This window comes from Triturus cristatus, chromosome 12 (assembly GCF_964204655.1).
Source record: "Triturus cristatus chromosome 12, aTriCri1.1, whole genome shotgun sequence".
NCBI lineage: Eukaryota > Metazoa > Chordata > Amphibia > Caudata > Salamandridae > Triturus > Triturus cristatus.
This window is the reverse complement of record NC_140595.1, coordinates 52,986,589-53,010,406: the sequence shown is the minus strand read 5'-3', so window position 1 is coordinate 53,010,406 and position 23,818 is coordinate 52,986,589. Positions and strand designations below refer to the sequence as shown.

The window sequence follows — 23,818 nt, the reverse complement described above, 5'->3', positions numbered from 1 at the left end:
TGGTCCTCGACCTAAAAAACTGCCCAAATCTCTGTGATTGATGTGCCTCTTCTCTACGCCCCCACCACCCTTCTTCCAGTCCTGAGCACATTTTGGGGTAGTTTGTGCTTAGGGTTCCATAAATTTTATTGCTACATAAGGTTTCCACTGCAAATTTGCCTACTTTTTTACAACATCCTGGGGGTACATAGGGTTTGTGTATTCCCTTGGAGGGAAACGAGAAAGTAGGCAAAATACAGTAACATTTTTAGTAGGGAAAAGGTGCTCCAGATAAGTGTGTTTCTTTCCCTAAATATGGCATCCACAAGTGGTTTGCTGTACTAAAGGTGTGCTTTCTGTAGCAACCACTTGGCCCATCCACACAAGTGTGGTAGAATTTATATCGGAAAACCTGGGAGAATGCTGAGTGGTAGGAAAGTTGTGCCGGCTCGGTGAGTCCTTAACTTCCCTACACAGAAATGTGAGGAAAATGTGATATTGTTTTTGTTTTTTAGCGAAATTTGAGGTTTGAAGGGTATTCTGGGTAAGAACACATTGGGGATCCATGCAAGCCATACCTTCCTGGACTCCCCTGGATGTCTAGTTTTCATAAATGCCTGGGTTTGATAGGTTTCCCTAGATGGCCGCCAAGCACTGGACCAAAAACGCAGCTGCCCCCCCTTGCAAAACCAGGTCATTTTGTGATAGATAATTTAGATGCCTCCTCAATACGTTTTGGGCCCTCATCTTTTGCGTGCATTCGGCCCCCCCACACAAGTGAGGTAGCATTTTTATCGGGAGACATGGGGGAACTCAGGGTGGTAGGAAACCTGTGACTCCACACACTTTCCATGTCTTTCCGTCACTGAAATGTGATAAAAATGTGTTTTTCTTACCAACGATTGGTGTTCTCAGTGGCTTCTAGGTAATATTACCTAGTGAGAGCCACACAAGTCACGCACCCCTAGATTCCCTTGGTTAAAATGTTTTTTAAAATGTGCAGGTTTGCCTAGATGCCGGCGGAGCTAAGGCCCAAAATCCATAGCTACCCATAATGACAAAAAAAGAGTTCTCAGTAAAGGCCTTCTTACCGCCACAGATATAAATCTGGTACTAATTTGTTTAAGTTAATCCACCACTTGCACTGGTTGGTTTTAGCACCTCCAGAAGTACTGGCTTCAAAGCACAACTAGTTATCAAAGTATCTGAATATTGAAACCGAGACATCTGAAGGTGAGTCATAAAGCCACTTCAAGGCACCAACCGCTTTATGGTCTATTCGCATGCCATTAACGCACCGCACACAAGACTTTCATGCCACGGGCCCATTCATACAGATCTGTGCACTCACATCAACATGCCGCCGCCATATAAGGGCTAGCACATTCATACTCCACTGGACGGAATTAATTGGACTATATTTTACCACATGTCAAGTAACCGCCTCCTTCTGTCTGAACATTATCAAATGAATGCCTAGTTAACCTTTACTAGTGGCTCCCATGACAACCACATGAGGTTCAGGAAAACACGTCTTTCATGCGTCTTCTGCACACTTACTAAATCCAACTCCTTCCAGTTTGTGGATGCAAGTTGGGGGTGTAAAGACTTGAAACAGTCATCGTACACGATATTGTGTCCTGTACACTTTTTCAATAACACCGCTTTTGATACACGTTAGTAATTGAGTTTCTGTAGTAGGGGATCTCTGTGTATAGTCCTAATCTGTGAATAGTCCCGCCCATGTGCGTGGACCCCGGAGCAATCGAAATAGTCTCTTAAGGTGTCCTCTTCTGCAGTCCTGCATAGACACTTAAGAGAAAATCAAAGACAAATAATGCTGCCTGACCTTAACAAGGCTACACTGGCTAGCACTTCATCCTGAAGTGACAAAAAAGGATAGCCAAATAATAATTAAATTTGCACATTTAGCTAAGTTTCACACCAAGAGCAACTACCTTTCACAAAACTCCTTTGTCATGATGGAGAGGAAGGGTTGGACAGACAAGCCCCATAGGCCGATTGGTCGAATGAGGCTACCCCAAGTGTCTGGTTAAACGGGCCAGGAAGAGAGCTTGGCACAATCACAGGGAGATGCTCCTTACTCCTAAGGACCGTCCCCAGCCTCTAGATAGATTAATTTGCGTAACAACATTTAATACACGGAGCAGCGAAATTCGACAGATCGTCAACAAGCACTGGCACCTAGTCGCAGGAGAACTACAGCTTCCAGATCCCCCTATGCATTCTTTCAAGAAGGGTAAAAATATCCGTGATCATGTGGTCAAATCTCTCTTGGGCATACTGCCGCAGCCCTCCATCCATGCAATGTGGCAGCTCCCTGACATAGTTGGCCATTTCAAATGCGGAAAATGCAAGGCCTGACGATTGAAACCAAAAAATTCAATCATAACTGCACGGTGGATCTCAAAACTCTTACAAATTGCAACCCAAAAAATGTCATCTACGCAATTGTATGCCCCTGCGACAAAATATACGTTGGACAGACAACCCAAAAGGTCCAATGGCGAATACTGCAGCATTGCAGTAGAATCAGATGTGGAACCGTGGGGGCTCCCGTGGTTGACCATTTCCAAACTCTTAACCATCCCCCAGAATCCATCAAATGGCTGATTATTGAAGCAGTCACACTGGGCGTCAGGGGCGGGGATCTGGGTTTGATTCTTAATACCAGAGAATGCAAATGGATGGATCGTTTCAAGTCAGTACAGAATGGCCTAAATGAACTAGACGCCACATATGCCCAACTGTCCCTACATAGTGGCCCTCAAACTTAACAATCATTATTGTTTTACGACACAATGTCAAGCGTACATCTTTAGATTGGGAGACACTGGTCTGCGTATTCCTGTCTTATTGACAGTACATGTTGCCAAACTTTCCCCAATGACTCTTGGCACTTTCTAGATTTCCCGCACACATAATCTCAGATTACCACGAGTCTAACCTTATGGGGTCCCCCTAACACTCTGCTCCATAGGGACTTTATAACTGTTCAAACCAACTATGAGATTGAGCGCTAACTAAGTTAGACAGCCACTATGTTCAAATGTACAATTTACAAATGCATTCTTTCAAATCAACCACCGTCTATGTATGTAGCACATTACATCCATTATGTCACATTTGCATGTGTATGAGCCTGGCGTACTCTACTGTGTTTAAAATGAGTTTGACTCCGTGAGCTGGACTGTATTACAGGGCTTTTTGTAAGGTTTGATGTCGCTTTAAGAGCCTGCCAGAGCTCTTTGATCGCTATCTGTGTTGTTGCATCCGATCCCTTGAGCCACATCTATTTACTGTATACGTGCGTCATTTGCACCCGATCCCTTGAGCTACAGTGTTTTTACTGTAAACGTGCTTCACCTGCACGCCTCCAATGGGTACTTAAGCGATGACGTGACACCGAATGGGGTTAGCAGTCCGATTCCTTGACGCTTCCCGACCAGGTATGTCACGGCGCTCATCTCCCAATTTCATTGCTTGCCACAAACTAGGCCTCTGTTTGTTCGTTTTTCCCATAGCTTTCGACTAACGCGCTATTTCACCCCAATGAACCAATGACCAGATTCACCACCATAAGCTTGTATGCAGTTCTACCATTCCCCCGCAACACCCTTTACTAGATTGGACACGCACTGTCTGCGCCCGTCTTTTTAAATATACTTGTTAGATTCCCATGGCGCCACCAATCGGCGGCAACATACGCGCTGCTTCAAACTTTACTCGATGCTGGTTTTCTACATGCCACATTACAGTACCGGTCGCTGGTACACGTGATTTTTCCTTACATTTTAAATCAAGCGCTAGAGTCTTAGGTACACGCTGCCCAACCACCTTGCCTTCATTTGACAGGTACACGCAGCGAAGACTTAGTCCACGTGGGTTGCGCGCTTGCTAACCTAAGCCACGATCCATTGAAGGTTAGACGCTTTTAACTCCCATGTGCAACCTTCAGTCTACCCCTTTGTAGCCTTGAGTCCACGTTTGCTTAACTAGTGAATTACCATCACTGCTTTGACTTCATGTGCGTCCCTCAGATAAGGTTTTAATGCAAATATTCTTTCACTTCTCCTCCCCATGTACCCTGACACAGGTCATTCATGAACCTAGTGCCATTAAATCAACGTAATAACAGTGCTGAATAGAGATCTCTGAACCTATGGCAGTCAATTCTACGTAACATTTAGTGAGTACATGACCCTTACTCTTGTCCCGTACTGTACTCACATCGACCAGTGGTATTCATGACCCTAGCGATTCTTTCCTGTTTCTGTCTGCAATATCTTGTAGGAGCCGCACAGGCCCATATATTATTTTCCAGCAGGAAGGGATCTTGCTGATGCTGGTAAATCATTTCTTAGAATACACCCCAGTAATCGCTTATCATTGCCTTTAGGTGCACCCCCTCCAACCTACCCCACCGTCCTGATGAAGACCCCGCCTCCAAGATGCACAGTTGGCTGGTTCTCTCAGGGGTCGAAACGTCAACTTTTTCCTTCTGATCATATCAAACTTGATGACAGTGAATTATTAACTGCATTGTTCATTTATGATTTTGCATTTGTTTGTGCCAGAAATCTGGCTCGATACGTCCTTATCATTGTATGTTGATGTTTATACATACACCACCTTTCCACTGCACAACCACCTGCACTCATCCTATTTTCACCACTTGTCACCCCATGTTGTCTGCACCTACTTTCTCAAAATTGTGGAATGTCAACTACAGTTCTTCTTGTGAATTATTGATCTTTTGACAAATGTTTTTCAAATTGATTAAATCTGAAACCTTTATTATATATTTCTTGGTGTCATATTCTTTCTTTTTTCATTCACCATACGTTGGTTGTTGATACAATGTGAATAATTTCCACTGTGACTATCTTTTTGTGTACCACTATTTACCCGAGTCCAGTGGTCTATCGGGTTACCCCATTGATACATAACTCCTGTTCAGTGTCTGCAGTACTTGGGAGCCTCCATCGATACTCTCAAGGCAAGCGTGTGTCCTTCAGAGGAGCGATGCTTATCGATCCTTCGGAAAGCTCAGACTCTCATGTCCATTCCATCACCAACGGTGAGGACGGTGTCCTCTCTTCTGGGGTCGATGGCCTCTTGTATCTTTCTCACTCCACATGCACGCCTCCACATGAGGCCATTGCAGGAATGTCTGGAAGATCGGTGGAACCAGAGACGAGGGAGCTGGGAGGACAGGAGCCAACTGTCTCAACACACGCTACGATCCTTGAAGTAGTGGTGGTCCCCGGAGAATCTCCTCAAAGGGATTCCTTTCCACAAGGAGATACCGACTCAGACCATTGTAAAAGATGCGTCTCTCCAGGGCTGGGGAGCGCATTCGGACCACCCTCAGATCCAAGGTACGTGGTCTCAGGCAGAATCCACGTATCACATCAATTTTCTGGAACTCAGAGCTGTTCATCTGGCACTGAAAGCCTTCCACCCGTCCTTTCGGACCAATTCCCTGCTTGTACAGACGGACAACACAACAACGATGTATTACCTCAACAAACAGGGAGGCTCAAGATCGCGCACACTGTCTCTGGATGCGCAAGCGATCTGGAAATGGCTGTTGGCCAGGGGACTGACGATAATGGCGACCCATCTGCCAGGTGTGCAGAATGCTCCGGCAGACGCTCTCAGCAGGCTCGTTCAAGAAAACCACGAGTGGGTCTTAAATGACGAGGTGGTAGGAGACCTCTTCGCAAGGTGGGGCACTCCAGACATCGATCTGTTCGCCACCGCGGAAAACAGCAAATGCAGAGACTTTGCCTCCAGGTTTTACCAACCGGGGACGCTGGGGAATGCACTGTGGATCAACTGGTCGAAAAGCTTTCTTTACGCTTTTCCACCTATTCCCCTGATCCCGACAGTGTTGATCAAACATGTTATGGTCACGGGCCAAGATGATCCTCATTGCTCCGGAATGGCCTCTGCAGTGGTGGTTCACCGACCTACTACACCGGTCTCTTCTGCCGCATCTTCGACTTCCGTGTCGGCCGGACCTTCTCATGAAGTTCGGAGGGCAGATGGTGCACCCCAACCTCTCGTCGTTGAGTTTGGCAGCATGGCTCTTGAGCTAGTGCAGTTTGGACATTTAAATCTTCCAGAGAGCTGCATGGCGATACTGAAAGAGGCAAAGAGACCGTCTACAAGGACTTCCTACGCATACAAATGGAAGAGATTCTGCATTTGGTGCGCCTCTAAAGATGCTGATCCTACATCCTGCAAGGAGGATGTCATCCTTCCATACTTGCTGCATTTTGCTCAATCTGGCCTTAATTTTCATTCTATTAAGGTTCACCTCGCAGCGTTGACTGCTTATAGGAAATGCCCTTCACAAACTTCCTTTTTCCAAATCCCTGTAATCAAAGATTTTCTGGAAGGTTTGAGGAAGGTGTTTCCTCCCATTAGGCGTCCTTCGCCTCCGTGGGAGCTTAATGTGGTGCTGTCTAGATTGATGAAGGAACCTTTTGAGCCTATTCATAAGGCTTCGTTATAGCATCTATCCTGGAAGGCAGCTTTCCTTGTAGCTATAACATCGGCTCGCAGGGTGAGTGAGATCCAGGCCCTGTATTGCCAAGAGCCCTATACTGTATTTCATGCATCTAAGGTTGTCATGAGTACTCACCCGAAGTTTCTCCCCAAGGTGATATCTGATTTCCATGTCAATCAAACGATCACCTTACCAACGTTTTTTCCTCAGCCTTCCTCTCCGGCGGAGAGTTCCCTGCATTCACTGTATGTGAGACGGGTATTAAAATTCTACTTAGATAAGACCAAGGAGATCCGTAGATCGTATCAGTTATTTGTTAATTATGGGTCGGTCAGGACTGGTCTCGCCACCTCCAAACAGTCCATTTCTAGGTGGATTGTGTCCTGTATCCAATTATGTTACCAGAAAGCTAACAAGACGGGTGGTAAGCCTAAGGCTCACTCTACCAGGGGCAATGCGGCTACGACGGCTTTGCTGCGTAATGTTCCCATTGCAGACATCTGTAGGGCTGCCCCTTGGAAGTCCGTCCATACCTTTGCTAAGCATTACTGCTTGGACTCTGATGCCTGGGCAGATGCTCAGGTTGGGCAGGCTTTGCTGAGGAATTTATTTGCACAGTAGTGATTCTATACGTTTCTTCCACCGCTGGGTTTGGATTGTTTGGGATGAGCTTGCCATTCTATTCACAGATTATGACTATACACTGAGATTCCCTACTACAGAAGGAGTAGTTTCTTACCTGTAGCTCCAGTTCTGTAGTAGGGGTATCTCTGTTATAGTCCTAAGCGACCCTCCCTCCTCCCCGGTGGATGAAACATTGACATCATGGATGCTACAGGCCTGGTTTTATACACCTTCAAAAAGAACTGAAAGTAACTTGCCTTTGGCTGTGCATCATGGGATACCGAGGGGTCTCCAGAGGGTTCCTTAAAGGCACGGTATCCCTTTTCCAGACACATAATGGCAGCCTATGGGGCTTGTCTGTCCAACCCTTCCTCTCTATCATGACAAAGGAGTTTTGTGAAGGGTAGTTTCTCTTGGTGTGAAACTTAGCTAAATGTGCAAATTGAATTATTATTTGGCTATCCTTTTTTGTCTCTTCAGGATGAAGTGCTGGCCAGTGTAGCCTTGTTAATGTCCGGCTGCATTATTTGTCTTTGATTTTCTCTGTCTATGCAGGACTGCAGAAGAGGACACCTTAGACTATTTCGATTGCTCCGGGGCCCACGCACATGAGCGGGACTATTCACAGATTATGACTATAACAGAGATACCCCTACTACAGAACTGTAGCTACAGGTAAGAAACTACTCCTTTCACACTTTCAAAGCAAGTAGACGTGTTGATGAATAAGCCTCACGGGACATTTCTTTCTTATTTCACTTACTCTGGTTCTCGTGGGCAATTAGGGTAGTCCTTGTGTTGTATACATAAGTTCCCGAAAAAATTAAATCTGGAGCGGGGGCCCCTTCAACATTTTCCTTACGCCATTGGCAGTGTGGGGACTACAAAGCACTTGTCAATCGGGGAACACAACACCAACCACGTTCTGACGGCTGATAAAGGTGTCGAACACACCATAAGTAAGTTCATGATTTCCTCAAGTAGAGATGCAGAAATTCTATGGCAGCTTGCCTAGTTAAGTAGTGGCCCATGGAAGGTAGGTATTCATGTACAGCCATTGAAAGGTTTACGTAACGGAAGCTCCATTTCAGTCAAATTCCCAATACTTCACTTTTGTATAGTACAATATAAAGACATCAGAAAAATAGTGTTGGGTGTGATGGGCACTGGGGACAGTAAATACCACTCCCCTGCCATGTTTAGAGCAGACTTTACGATGACGACATGGTTGAATCTGTGTAGCTGTTGCAGGAATGCAATTAGCAAAGTGTCGCTCCTGACGGACAACAGAAAGTCGAGGAAAGGCATGAGTCTTCCTGTGGTTGTCTGACGATAAACAACGTACGCATTGTATGTTGCCATCTCGATCAGGTGAATGAACAGTTTCTTGTACTGATTGCGAGTTTTACGACTCTCATTGTATGGCTGAAGAACCTGGAGGTTCTTATTCACTCCGCCCATGTACTTGTCGTAATCAAGTATACCGGTGGGCTTGTGAACTTCGGCCGTCTGACCCCTAACTTTGACTGGGGAAGTGCTCTGATCATGAATCGTAGTGAGCACATACACGTCACGCCTATCCGAGAACTTGACTGCGAGCAGTTCGTTGGAATGCAACACAGTGCTCTGGAATTTCTGGAGCTTCTTAGAAACAAGATCCTGCAGGAATCCTTTATGGCGATAATGAACTGTACTGCAGGCCACAGTGCCAGCTTCGTACATCTCGCTGAACAGCTCTACTCCCGTATAGAAATTGTCCACATAAAGGTTATAACCTTTGTGAAGGAGTGGCTGGACAACCTCCCATGCAATCTTCTCTGTGACTTCTAGAGGGGGAAGGACAACCTACAGTGTTTGAGAGTTGAGTCCTTCCCTGTATACACTCTCAAGCTGTACACACAGCCAGTAGAGCTCTCACACAGCACGTACAGCTTCATGCCATAACAAGCCTGTTTGCTCGCAATTTACTATCTGATCAGCAGCAGCCCTTTTTACAGGATCAAGGGCTCATTTATGGCTAGATTCTTTCCAGGAGTATAAATCTCTGGAAACGTGGCAGACAAATGTTCCACGACAGGCCGAATTTTGAACATGTCATGGTTTGGATGGTCTTGGGGCAGTGCAGCTGATTGGTCATTGAAATGCAACATGCGCTGCAATCGCAAAATAAAATCTCTGCTTATGTACGGTACGAAGATGGGGGCTACCCAAACCATTCGAGTAGACCAGTAGGACTGCATGGTTGGTTTCTGCAATAACCCCATTTTGAGCGGAAGGTCCAAAAATATCTTCAACTCTTCTAATGAAGTGGAAGTCCACATGTGTGCTCTAGAATGTTGCCCGAGAGTGCCTCCAGGCTCCCTCAGAAATTGTTTGGCACGCAAATTTGTTTACTTCTCAATTTTCTCAAGTAAGTCAACATCCAAAAAGAGATGGGCGTAGTCAATTGGCAAAAAATTGCCTGTATCAACTTTACATTAGCGTCGCCAGTGAAAGGTGTAATTTGGGGCTGAATTAAATTAAGGGGGGCTGCCTAGAAAGAACTGTTGCCGCCGCATGTGCCTGGCCTCTGGTCTCTGGGTTGGTCTAACTTGCTACAGTCGTCCCCCTGCGCAGACTGTGCTTGCGAAGGGACAAGAGTGTAATTGTTGAGTCACTCAGATTGGCCGGAAGATGAGTCGTCGGATGGGACTCTGGAAAATCACTTTCAGATTCTGCTCTATTTTCCTGTCCTTCAAATGCTGTCTCAGTATCTTTCTGCTGTTTCAGTCTCTGATCCTGCCTCCGAGCTGGACTCAATAACCCGAGTTCGGGCCTGGGCAGCAGTCATCCACCGAGACTCCAGCTCTGCTTACTGGCTAAAATCTTCCTACAACCCTCTCCTACGTAGAAGGCAGAAGTATTGCTCTAAATCAGTCAGTGACTGTGTGCTTTTGTGAAATGTGTGCAAAGGTAAATAAACAAAAACTTACTTTTTTGGTGAATCTGCAGGTTCTCCAAAGGCGCTAAAAAAAGCGACAAAAAAAAACACAGTATTGCTTCACCTTGCCACATACCCAATATCACAGCATACGTTTTTCTTCACTTATGCAAAATGGTATTGTTGCAGGAGATAATGGGCAATTTCCAGAAGCCACAAATCAAGCTTTGATCTCAAGAAGCACCAGGGTGAATGGGCCTATTACTCCCAACCCCCTCACCAGGGGTCATTTTTTTTCTTATGAAATGTGTTATATAGTATGTGAAATTGTCAGGGGTCGTAACAAGGAGGTGCATGGGTCTGGAAAATCATTCCCCTTAGGAGATACTCCCTAATTTACATAAAACCTGTTGGTACACAACAGAGTACTTATCAAGTCAACCAGGGACTCATGATTAGTTTTCCCACTGTCATTTTGCTATGGACAGCTTGATAAATCTAGTTGTACGTGCTTTAATAAAATGACGCAATGTGCACAGTGAATGTAGTCCAACTTAAAATGACTTGTTATATGTTCTCCTGTATATAATCAATAGAGTGCGTCTTTGTATGCCTTTTCGGTGTGTTTTGTAGTGTGGCAATGTTTTATTTGAAGATTGTTTGTATCTATTGTGTGTATTTTGTAGCCCTGTAGACTGTGACGTTCGTGCAGCTCGCTGACGTCACAGATGGGCGAGAGGAGGGAGGCACTGAGAGGCGTGCAAGCGATTGCGTGTCTCCCCCAGCATTTTTTTCTTTTTTTAGAGGAATCCTCTGATCCTTTTAAACCCTCCCCGGTGTCGGCCAGTGGCTGACTGATGCACAGGGAGGGGTGGTGTTAAGATGAGATCTCTTTAAATACAAAGATAATTAGTCTTCTCAAAACCAAAATAAATGTATGTGAAGTACACAAAGTTTAAAGTGACCATTCAAAAAACAAAGAAAAGACCAAAAAATAAGAAAATCCTTTTTTTTTTTTTTTTTTTTTTTTTTTTTTTTTAAATAAAGTATTTTTTCCGGTATGTGTATGCATGCATGTATGTATGTGTGTGTATATATATATTTTGGGACCCCCCTTTTTTCTCGGCCCCCGTTTGATGAATCATCCCGAGACTTTCAGGATAGGAGCGGACCGGAGCTGGCCAAAAGTTTTGCAAATTTCGCAATGATTCGTCAGTCGGTGCCAAAGTTATTCCAAATAGAATGTTGCTGATTTCCTAAGGAAAATAGGTACTAACTATAACTATCTACTGGCGACCGTCCAGTAGATTATATATATATATATATATATATATATATATATATATATATATATAATATACTTTTTTTCTTTTTTCCTCCACACCAAGTCTAAAGTATGGTGTGAAATTCTCTATCCACATTAGGCCCATGATCAACTGTCTATAGAGTTTCTATCCACCACGTTTCCTTCTTGCGTAGTTTTTGGGTCCTGTCACCACCTCTGTGATGAGCCCTGACTGGATTCATGCCTGTAGTAGATAACCAATTACACCTGCTTTGTTCTTCAATTTTTTTAAGTGTTTGGGGAAGATGACTCAAATGTATGCACAATCATTGTGTCAGTGATGTAGACAGTTTTGATCGTTACCAAGTACTGAGGTAGAAAACACTAATGAAATGGGAAGGTGGTAGGCTATGAAGGTTTTTGTTCCAAACTGGAATGATGTTGCGAGCTAAATAACGATCGATTAAACCCAGATCTGTGACTGGGGAGGAAACGCTTGACAATTTTCAACATTCAGTCCGTCTTTTTGTGTTGCATTTTCACCCTAAGTGGGAAGGGTATGCCTAGACGTTGGTCACGTGCTCGCTATGCCACTGGTTTCAAGCTAGCCTGGCTGATGAGGGGTGATGCCCCGAAACCAGTCACAGGATGCTTGTTTTCCAGTTCAAGGAGGACCTGGCTTGGCGGTTCGAGCTGAACTGTTCCTATAGGGAGCAGGGTTGAGGCTGATTTTCATAGGGAATGGGTCCAAACTGGAATGGTGTGGCGAGCAAAATAACGATGGATTAAACCCAGATCTGTAACTGGGGCGAATGTTTGACAATGTTGAACATTCCGTCCATTATCTTATTGTATTGCATGAATGTTTTGTTTCTCCTGAGCCCTAGTCACCCTTCTTCCGTGGATTTTTTAAAAGAAGATTTAGGTCATCATATAGTTACCCTTGTGTCTCCTGCGGTATCAGCTCCACAGATTCCTTTTAGCTTAAGATCCGTGGCGTTGTCGAGTATTGTTTATGCTGAAGGAGATCTCTTCTCTACTTCGGTTGCCCCTCTGTCCTCCGCACTGCGATGCTGAGTGATACTTTCTCAAGCCACATAGACCTTTCGTGTGAGAAATTCCAGCTCTTCAGCAAACCATTTACCTTCTGTGAAACATCCTGAACACATTTCCCCCTCCTGTGGAGTTTCCCTCTCTGTCCTGTCCTGCAGGGGGTCAGTTCTTCCTCCCAGTCAATGATCAAGGATTGGGAACTCTTCTGGCCTCCTTGAAGTCTGTTTTTGCCTTTGTTTCTCTTTAGCGTTTTCCGTGTGTCCTTGGCTTAGCAGCACATCTGGTGGTCTTTACAAGACTTGCTGTTGAGGAGCGGAACATTTTATGCTATAAGACAGCAGCAATGTCTGCTCCAAAACACCAACGGGATATCTCCTGGTCCTTGTCATGGAAAAAGCACCCAGAGGAAAAATGTAATCCTGTTGATTTAATTGCGATGGTTGAAAATGCTGATGTTCAGGTTATTGGTGGTTCATCAAATTCGTCCTAGCCTACAGCAGGGAGATAGCATATGCGCCTTAGATCTCCATAAGCAATACTTGTCAATTCCTTTCTGCACAAAGCAAAGTATTTATTAAGTTTCCTCTGATCCAGAAATGGAAACATACAAGTGACAGTTTTCTTGTGGGCTGAAGTCCCTGCTCCAGGGCTTTCTCAAAACCTGGTGCATGTGTTCTTCGTCACAGAGCATTGATGGTTTATCCCTTGGGTACCAGGGGGCTCCTATATGCGGCTTTCACCGAAGGGCCTTCTGGTGGGTACTTCTGCCTGCAGATTCCATGACTCTGAAGTTTCCCTGAGGTGCCAGACTCGATTATGGAAAGTTTAAATGTCTCAGGCTGCAGATGTTGCCTTGACTCCAACCTGACTTCAGTGCCTCCCTGGATGTGAAGTCTGGCAGCTGTCTTTCTGCAGGTCTGGACAGTTCTCAGGGGCTATTATGAGCATCTCTGTTGGGCAGCAGTGGGCATGCGCAGATGTGCACTATTGCCTCACAGCAGGCAGCTTAAGCATGCAACTTATTGGAAGTAAGGGGGGCACAGTTCTGTTACCCCTTGGCCAGTGTCTAGGGATGTCTGAACGCACCATCCGAAGAAGTTTTTTAAACTTCTCTTGCGTGGGCCTGGAGCCCATATCTCGGAGAGGCTGCTTCGCTGTTGGCTCGGGGGCCTCAGCCTGGCACCGCCAGGTTTGATTCTGGGACTTTCTCCACCTTCAGACCGTTTTCCACCAGGACTGACCTTGGCCCAAGCAGATGCCACAGTGGGAATATTTTTAAAATTTGAAAGACGTCAAATATATATATATTTTAGTTAGTTGAAAAAACAAGCACAAAACGTGTTTCCATTTTTTTTTAAAGTTAATCATGAACTTGTATTTGCTAAAACCTAGTTTGTACAAGCAAAATGATTTAGAGCCAACCAATTTTTGCATATTTTAAAGTTATCTCAAAACTTTTTTTTATTTTTCTTCCCTGGTGTAGAGCTATACAATGTCAAATAATGCGGGCGGGTGCAATACAAGTTCCACAAGCAGCAGCGGTGTTGTAAATGGATTGGCCATGCTCTCCCGCCAGGGCATGTTTGTGTAAGTTGCCACCCCGGCTCACCCTGGGCAGGGTTGGGTGCTGATGGACAGGTCGGGAGGCTGGCCTCGCGGCCTCCTCTTCCTGTTGCCATGGAGGTGTCCACAGTGCTTTGTTGACTGTAACAATGCACCCATAGCCAGGGCTTGGACTCCTGTGTCTGTCACACGAGGGTTGCGCCTGGACCGCTTGCAAGGGTGGCAGGCAGGCGGGGGGCGTTTGGGGATGTCTCGGTTGGACTGCCGAGACCCGGGGGCCGTCCCACGCAGGACTTTGGAGGCCGACTTTCCGGCCCCCTTGAACAGGTGAGATGCTTTTGGAGTTTTGTGGAAAGTGCTTGCAGCTTGCAGTTATGGACTGTGGCATTTATATAGCGCTAACTAATCCTATGTGGGGCACCGAAGCGCTTGGTACAAGGCGCTTTGTTTTTGGCATTTTTTTTTTTTTAGCTGTGCGGAACATGGTCTACACTCAGTCTACAGAAAATGCAGTCGGGAGTGGGGAGGCGGCCTTTACACGATATCCCAATGTAATTGGTCGAACTGTTCTGTGAGATTGCTCTGGAAGCAGAGGTAGTTGGGAAGTACCCTCAGGAAGGCGCCTGGTGGTTGTTAAATGACCAGTGTGCGCTACATATTAGATAATGAACATGTATGCACTCAATTTACTGGTTCACTACACACCCAACGGTTTTCTACGTATTGTGTTATGTACCCATAAATGTCATGTCAAACGGTGTTGTCGCCATGGGAGCCAGGGTCATACATATGTTGTTGGTTCCGGGGTCACACAACCACATTTTCAGTATATATTAGGAATGATTTCAGGCAGGAGATGAATGTTGTAGTCTCGTGCACGTGTGAAATTGTGCCATGTTATACATTTTAAGATTGGCCAATTCCGTTAATGTATTTCTTTGCCAAATCTCTCTTTCGGCCTCTCTCGTATCTCATGCACAAACATTCCTCCACTGCCACTCCTGCTCAGCAGAGGGCGCTGGTGGTCTTTGAACGCGGTGAATGGCGAATTCTCGCCCCGAATTTTAATAATCGAGCCAGACTTCTAGACGGATCGGAGGTTCTCTGGCGAGAACATTTTGAAAACAGCATTGGTAAAGCCAATAGGTTTCACTTTGGGGTCCTATTGTCTTTGCCAGTGGTTTTTAGTAATGCTGAACAGCATGTGAACTTGCAGGCATTTTCCTGGGGGCCTGAAAGCATGGCTTGGTGGTGCGGCCGGATCCTCATTAATGCCAACAGTGGGGTTCAGGAACAAGGTGGATGTCCAGTGGGCCTGGGGGGAACGAAGCGTTAACATGGTGCGGACTGAGACTCGTGGAGTTCTTTGAGGGTTTCATTCCATACTGTCCTCTAAATCATGCCCTCATCTCTAGAAGAGACACCGGTTTAACAAAGGTGTGTTATGCCTTTTGTTAGTCGCTATCCATCTACCCCCCCTGGGGTAAGCTGCCTTCGCTTGCCAGTATCAATGACTTTACAAAGTCAAGTATGCAAAGGAATACACTGATTATTGAATGAATAACATAGAATCTTAGGCCTCACAATCTCCATGTTCCTTCAGTCTCTTATCTGTAAACATTAGGAGTGCTTAGAAACAGGCTCAGTTAAAGTAACATGTGGAGTGGTGTGGCTCACTGGTAAGAGGCAGCAGACCCGGAAGCAGAGGACGGCCCGGGACCAGGGTTCAGTTCCCGACGCGGCAGGGTCGTGGACCAGGGCCAGCGGACTCGATAATTCTCACCTCGGTGCCCACTCTAACCAGGGATCACACTCGGCAACTCTGGGCATTAGCTTGCCTCATCTCCACATTCGCCGGCGATGCCTGGTTTCACCTTGGAGATACCCAGAAGGGACCATCTCACAGGGATAGCCAGGACGGGTTCCCCAGCGGTCTACAGCGCCAGGACGCCTCAGGGCAGCAGTGCGCTTTACAAGACACATACATTTACATTTAATTTAACAAGCGCTATATAAACTCTTTGACTCCCGCTTTCCGGAGACGTGCACTATGAATGTTGCTGGTGCCCGCAGCATTGAATGCTTCCTCTCATCGCTGTTTGTAATGTCCGTGCACAGCTTCTTTTATTGCTTTCGATTATATGACTGTGTATTTTTAGATTCTTGTGAAAGTCCTGCTGAATATATCCGAGCACGGTTTCTCTGGGTCCTTTAGCATCCCCTAATGTTTGGTTGAGATGTGAATTACAGGTTGTAATCCCGAGATTTGTATATTTACTTCAACGGTGAAGACTACTCTTTTTCGCCACTTGTGTGTTAAGTCACTACGGAAGTAAAAGCTGAGCTGTGCACACCCAATATTTGAGCAAATGCTATTAAATTGCAGTGCGTTGCTTCCTTGAAGACCTGCGTAGAAACAGAGTTGTTGAAAAGCAGTGTATCAACAAGGGCTCATGCATGAATGACCTTTCACAATTCGCATGCACCGTTGGTACTGTATAGACCGGCAGTTACGATGCTGTTACAATTTTCCGAGTGGTTCCCTGACTCCGAGCAGTGGAAGGATACAAGTAATCCATTCAAAAGGATGGTAAAGAAGCTGGGCTACAACGGAAGGACAAACACAAGAGGAGGAAGAAAAGCCATTGGTTGATAGCAAGCCAATCAGAGTGGCAGTGGGCGGGCCCAAACTCACTGTAGGTATTGGTATTGTTCACAATAGGTTTTCGACTGGTCAGACCTAAAAACAGCTGGGAAGATAGTGCATTTGCAGGGCAGAAGATTTTTAGGATCTGCTTCGCAAAAGTAAATATAAGCAATGCAGGTCGCTTAGGAAAATGTCACAAACACGCCTATTTACTAAGGGAAGAGGGTGTAGTGTGTTCCTCACATTTATTTACGAAGTGAATGTCCACTCAAATGAATGCAGGTAAGTATTGTGTGCTAAAAGCGGTCATAATGCAATGATACTTTTGCAAAAACGTTTACATTGTAGTACAAAAATGTGTGCACATCCTCAGCTGTGTACGCTTCCTGAGGCAATGCGGTTCCTGTGTTTTTAACTCCGCGTGCTGTTAATCTGCAGTCATTGGTCTTGCATTCAACCACTGAGAGTAACTTAAATGGAAACCTGCTTGCTCCTTTTCAGTTTTTAAAAACAAACACAGGCAATAAAACCACTGTTTCCATCTGTATTTATGTGTATAGTAACACAAATGTCAATTAAACTCATTATTTCTGATTGCCCTTGAGGTGGAACAAAGTCTTCACTCAGGTCAAGTCAGTGTAACAAGGGGCATTGCGGGTGATGTAAAGAAGCCTTTTGAGTGTGATGTCCTTACACCCCCAGCGATGAAGTGATCACGCTGCCAGCACCCAACAACGCCCCCATAATAAAGCAGGCGGTGAGATGGAAGACCACGCCCATGGGCAGAGACGCGCAGTCTCAGGTGTGGTACACGGGGCTCTCCAATGGCAACAATCGCGAGGCCTACAACCGCTGGTACGACTGGTACAAGAGGCGTGAGCTGAAGTCTGTGCCGCACGGTAAGGAGGGTACCTTATATTTGTGAGTGATGTGGGACGGGGGGATTCATGTATGGGTGTTTGCAGATTACTTTTTTAAATTAACCAGGTGAAACTACCTAATGCCCTGTGTCTGGGTCTCCAGAGTGTCATCACAAAAAGAGATGAAGCTCATTTTGTTAACAATTCAGGCCATATTTTTAAATTTTCACCAAATACTAATTAAGTTAATACATTTGTATCCATTTTCTTATTGATCACTTTTTCGTTTTGCTGCTTGTTTACATTGTTCCTTTGCAACAAATAAACTTAAACTAGCACTTCTTCCTATTTTGACTAAATGTTTATAAAAAACAAAGCAAAATCACTGATTTGGTTGATATTTTAAAAAAATTCCACATTTCCCCTGCAGCCTTTTGTTGCACTTAAGTATTTGTTAAGTACGTCTTTTCTTAATAACACACTTTCAGCTACAAATTACTTTTGACTAAATAGCAAAAAAGAAATCAACGTATTTTATTTTTTACATGTAAATAAAATATTTGCATTAAAATAATTACATTTTTCTTACACTAAAGTGAATGCAGTTTGTTCTTGCTTTAAGCTGAATGGAAATAAAAAGAAAATAACTATAGTTTTTTTTTTTTTTTTTAATAAAGGTGTTTTATTCGAGTCCCGTAAAAGTGGGCAAAGTTGCTAGACAACACACACTCCTATTTCATAGGTTAAAAGAACAAAAACATTTGCAGCATTGTGAAACTCTGACCTCACCAAGCTTAAAAAGGAAAGTGATTAAAAAAAAAAACTGTTTGCAAAGTTGCAAACTTTTTATCCCCCAGTTTTTCTTGAAATTCTCCAAAGCTTTACAACCGTTCAAAAGCTGTGATACATGAATTGCATGAAACTAATATTTGAACATAGGTCTTGCAAAAAAAAAAAAAAAAATACAAAGTTTTTATAAAAACCTTTTTCTGGTAGCATGGAAGCAAAATTTTGCAAAGTTCATGATACGTTAAGACTGTCGCAAATTCCTGTAGGCGTAGGTACCTTGTAAACGCTTTTTGAACAAAAACATTACCTGCCAACAAAGTCCATAAACTTTGTAGCTTTATGATTTGAAAAGTTGGGTATATGTAAGGCGTGGCACTGTGAACTAAATGCTTTACACTGGAGAAATGCAGTATCTTACAAGTAATATAATTATGCATCCTTCAATACTTACTCCTGTCGGTGGCTTGGGTACCGTATTTTGGGTAATAGTAACTAACATCTATTATTTGCAGAGCTTAGACACAGCAGAACTGAGACATTTAGCGTTGGATAAAGATCAGACTACCATTACTTCAGGGTTAAAATTTTGATTTTGCCCACAGGTATAAGTGGGCAAACGAGTTATTGTGAAGTTCAAAATATTTTTTTATTTTTTATTGATGCAGTTGGATATTACATGATACAATAGACAAAAGCAGATATTTACAGCATTAAACTTATGCTACATCTTTAGAAAACTAAACCTAAAAAAGAAAAAGTAAATCAAAACAGATAGGCAGTATATATATACATTCCACAGTACAATATACGTCACTCTCTCGGTCTTGCAGTAATCCAGTCAGAGATAGGAGACCACATCATTTTACCAAAATCCTGAGTTTTCTTCCCTTTCTGAGCATAGAGAGATATCTCGATATTATATATGCCCAATAATCTGGATAGCCATATCTGAAAATAGGGGCATTTGTGTCCTTCCAACCTGAGGTGATTAATATCCGAAGCACTGCTACAGATATGAAGACCAGGGCTTCCTCAGCTTTCCCAAGATTTAATCTATTATCTATGCCGAGTAGCATCAAAGAGGAGGATAATTCTATCCTCTGGCCTAATAGCTCCTCCCAAAATTTAGCTATCTCTCCCTGGATAGCTGATAACGAACCACAATTATAAAACATATGCAGCAGATCTGCTTGAGCCATGTTACATCTGGGACATCTATCATCATCTCTAATCCCCCATGAAAAGAGCTTTGCGGGGTTATAATACAAATCGAACAAAGTCTTATAATGCTGAGCCCTTAAGTTCGTAGACCAAAATACTTTTTTATTCAAATAAAGAGCTATGTCCAAATCAGCATCGGGGTTCCCTAATTTTCGTGCAAGAGTATTCTCCATTTCCTCAATATCACTTTTAATTTCACCCAGCAAAGACGTGTAGATTATTTTAATTCTCAAGCCCCCTTTTGCCAGCATATCAATCAAAGGGATTTCTGACATAATTGGCAGCCTGAGTCTTAAAGCCTTGAATACGCTAGCCAATTGAACATAAAAGAGCCAATGACTTAAAGGGATACCGGCGCTACCCTGGAGAACATCGAAGCCCTTTATCCCATCTTCACCCACTAGGTCTCCTAATGTCATAATTCTGTGCTCCTTCCAGATCCGAAGATTTCTATCTAAACCCCTCCCCCAAAATAAACTAGAATTACTGAGGTGGAGATACGCATGTATTTTGGGGATTTTAAAGAGCCTGGATATAGCTCTCCAAACTCCCCATACTCCTTCCACGATCTTAAAACGAGGTCTTTTATAGTATCTGCGATCGACTTTACACATCAAAAGACCTTGTGCTTTTCTTCCCACTAATAACTCGTAAATAGACGGTGGCATCTGTAGATCTCTATCCACTGAATTATAAGATTGTGTAAACTGAAAGAGGATGGACATTTTAGCTAACAAACGTGACCAATGATATAGCCTTAAATTAGGTAAGGTGAGCCCACCCCTATCCCTCGGGAGTGACAATAGATTTGTGGAGCGTCTGATTTTCCCATACTGCCAAATAAACCGTATAAAAATTGATTCTAGCCGTTTGATAATTTTTTCCTCGACTAAAAGAGGTATAGCACGGAAAAGATATAATATTTTTGGGAACATTGTCATTTTGAGGACATTGACCCTCCCAATCAATGATAGATGTAGAACATCAATTCTTTTCAGATCGGTTTCAATCAATTTTCCAAGTGGGAAAAAATTCTCCTCCGCAATCCTATCAACTGATGCATTAATTCTAACTCCCAAATAAATTGCAGAGTCCATAAATCTGGAGTCAGATTTGACCATATTTGCCGTGCATATAATTTGTGTTTTTGATTCATTTAGCAAATAACCAGATTTATGACCAAATATTTTGGCCAAGTGGGCCAGAACGCCAAGTGCCTGTTGAGGGTTCGTAGTGATCACTGCCAAATCATCTGCATACGCCATAATCTTATTTTCATAGCCATTACATATCACAGGACTTATTATAGGGCTCGCTAAGATCTCCCGAATAAGAGGGTCGATATAGAGGGCGAAGAGGATAGGGGAGCAAGGGCAGCCTTGACGCGTACCTCTACTTATAAAGATTTTTTCCGAACACTCACCCATAACCACAATCCGTGCGACTGGATCGACATACATTGCTCTCAATGCTTTAATACAATTCTTGCCGAAACCCCTGCCAATTAAAATCTGCCAAAGAAAGTTCCACCCAACACGATCAAAGGCTTTCTCTGCGTCGAGCAGGATCATGGCCATCTCTCCCCCCACCGCGGACTGAACATCAAATAGAGCTATTGCCCTCCTAATGTGGTCCGTAGTACCATACCCAGGTACAAATCCATGCTGCCATGGGGAGACGAGATCGCCTATGATCCTGCCCAGCCTCTTAGCCCAGATTTTAGAATATAACTTCGTGTCTGTATTGATTAACGAAATTGGGCGATAAGAACCCGGCTTCTCACTAGGTTTCCCCTTCTTATGAAATACCACTATATTGGTTTCCTTCCATGATTCCGGAACCACTCCTGTACCAATTATCCCGTTGAAAAGATCGATGAGAAGCGGGGTGATCTCTGCCTCAAAGCATTTATAGACCTCCAAGGGAATCCCATCGGGGCCTGCTGCCTTGCCCAAAGCTGACTCATGCAAGGCAGCTGCTATTTCACTCCCCCAGATATCCCTCTCTAACTCTTCCCTTGCTGAGTCCCCTAAACGGGGGGCCATCATCAACAACCTCTTCACTCTGAGAGTCATTTGATTTTTCCTCCAGATAAAGATTTTGATAAAAATTCTTGAAAACCTGGAGGATCTCCGTGGGATCTGAATATTCTATACCATTTTCTTCAATCTTGGAGATAATATTTTTAGCCTTCCCCTGCCGAATTGGTAAAGCTAGAATTCTGCCTGCCTGTTCGCTCGTTTCATAGCGTTTAGCCCTAGATGAGTGATATTCGGACATCGCTCTCAGTGTCACCAACTTCTGTGGTTCAGCTCTAGCTACCAGTAATAACCTATAACTCTCGTTGCTAACCCGACCTTGTGCGATATCCGAGGTGTGTTGTTCCTCTGCAGCAGACAATTTCCTGACACTATTTTCAACCTTACTCCCATCTTCATTTCTAAGCCTTGCTGCACAGCTTATCGTTTCGCCTCTAAAAGCTGCCTTGAATGCCTCCCAGACACCATTTCGTGATGTGCTATATCTATTGGCATTAAAGAAGTCAACCACCCATTTCCTAATATGACCAATGAACCGATTATCCGACAATAGCCTCCTTTCGAAAGTCCATCTTGTCCGAGTCTTTCCTACCTCTACCATTTGTACTACTAATACCAATGGATTATGATCCGACAAGAACTTTGGAAGTTTAATAATTCCTACCCTATTAATTTCTGAGGATGATATAAAGAAATAATCCAGTTTTGAATATTTTTGGAAGGGGTTTGAAAAATATGTAGAACCAGATTTTAAAGGTTCCTTGGCGCCCCACACATCTACCAACCCATGTGAGCTAATGAGGGCTTTTATAGCCCTAAAGACTCTCGGTTTCCGTCCGGAATAAGCTACGTTACTGGCCCAATCAGCCGAGATATTCAAATCCCCACAGAATATTATAGGGGTTAACCAGTTTACGAGCTCCATTTCCAAAAAATCGAAGATCTCAGGATCATCACAATTTGAACCATAAACAGCACACAGTGTGAAGCCTTTTCCCAACTCCACCAAAAGCCATCTCCCGCTACTATCAGCTTTGATCCGCCTACCACCACCTATAAAAGTCCTAGCTAGAACAGCAACCCCTCTAATTGTTGATGATTGTGTTGTACATGCTAACAACTCAAAGCCATTTAAATGCATAAGACTCCTTCGAGCCCAGGGAAGATGGGTTTCTTGCAAGTATAATATGTCAAAATTGTTATGCTTCACATACTGTGCCAATTTATTACGCTTCCTCCAATCATTCAGCCCACCTATGTTAACTGAACAAATTTTAATGCCTGCCATCCGTGAAATGTACGTGTACATCAAAAACCACCTGAACATTTAACAAATTAACTAATACTTTAATCCTCATAATAATCTGCCTATAAAAATATCCAACTTCTTCTACAAACACCATACTGCATCTTTTTTTCCTGTTTTTGACTGACCCCAGCCTCCCACCACCCTTTCCCACCCCCCCCCCCCCCGCGCCACCCCCCTTCCTGAGACGCGCTCAGACCTAGTCTGTGCTTAGGATGGAATGCAGAGATTACAGTGACGACTACCTATTAAAGCCAAAAAGAAAATAATCCTATACAAGTGTCGAGACCCGACCGATATTCTAACCAATGTAGTATTTGTGACCTGTTCCCCATCACCTAATTCTAACCAGGGCCAACACTAGAAACAGACTGGGATAAATGCCCCCCACCAGCTACTTGACGCATAAATCTATTTGCCAAGGGAATCCAGGTACTCTTTTGCCTTAATTTCTGAGGCAAAAAATACCGTCTTCCCTGCATTAATTATTTTCAACTGAGTGGGATTTATCAAAAAGGCTTGAATCTTCTTGTCCTGGAATGGTTTGATCATCCCCCTCAATCGCCACTACCGCTCCACTGTCGCATGGCAAAAGTCAGGGCGGACAAAGAAAGAGACCCCTTCGCTGCTTCTTTTAGAATCTGGTCTCGCTTTTTCTGCGATAGATTGTCTCAAGATGTAATTGCCAAAGAAGATCAGCACAGCCCTGGGTTTATCTGCTTCCTTGGGTTTTTTGCGCATATTATAGGGGGTACGATGAACCCGTTGTATCTCGGTAGACCAGTTCCAGTGAGAGAGCTCGGGAAATGCTTGCTCGAAAAGTTTGATCATATACACTTTGATATCAGAGCCTTCGACTCCTTCAGGGATTCCCAGCACCCTCAGATTATTCCGACGCAGCCTATTCTCCATCTCCTCCATTTTCCACTGCATATCCACCACCTGTGCAGAATGGGAGTTCACCTGACTAATCGCCACTGCTACCTCAGTCTCC

At 44.1% G+C, this 23,818-nt stretch overlaps 1 protein-coding gene across 1 annotated transcript in view; it reads left to right on the top strand.

Annotated features, from left to right (window-relative positions):
* The first annotated feature begins 14,099 nt into the window (after positions 1-14,099).
* Positions 14,100-23,818, top strand: part of TEKTIP1 (tektin bundle interacting protein 1) — a 29,794-nt gene continuing 20,075 nt past the window's right edge. The window contains exons 1-2 of the mRNA XM_085637329.1: positions 14,100-14,289; positions 17,312-17,508. Of these exons, the coding sequence (XP_085493455.1) occupies positions 14,210-14,289; positions 17,312-17,508 (277 nt within the window). The 5' untranslated portion in view covers positions 14,100-14,209. The remainder of the gene's footprint in view (positions 14,290-17,311; positions 17,509-23,818) is intronic.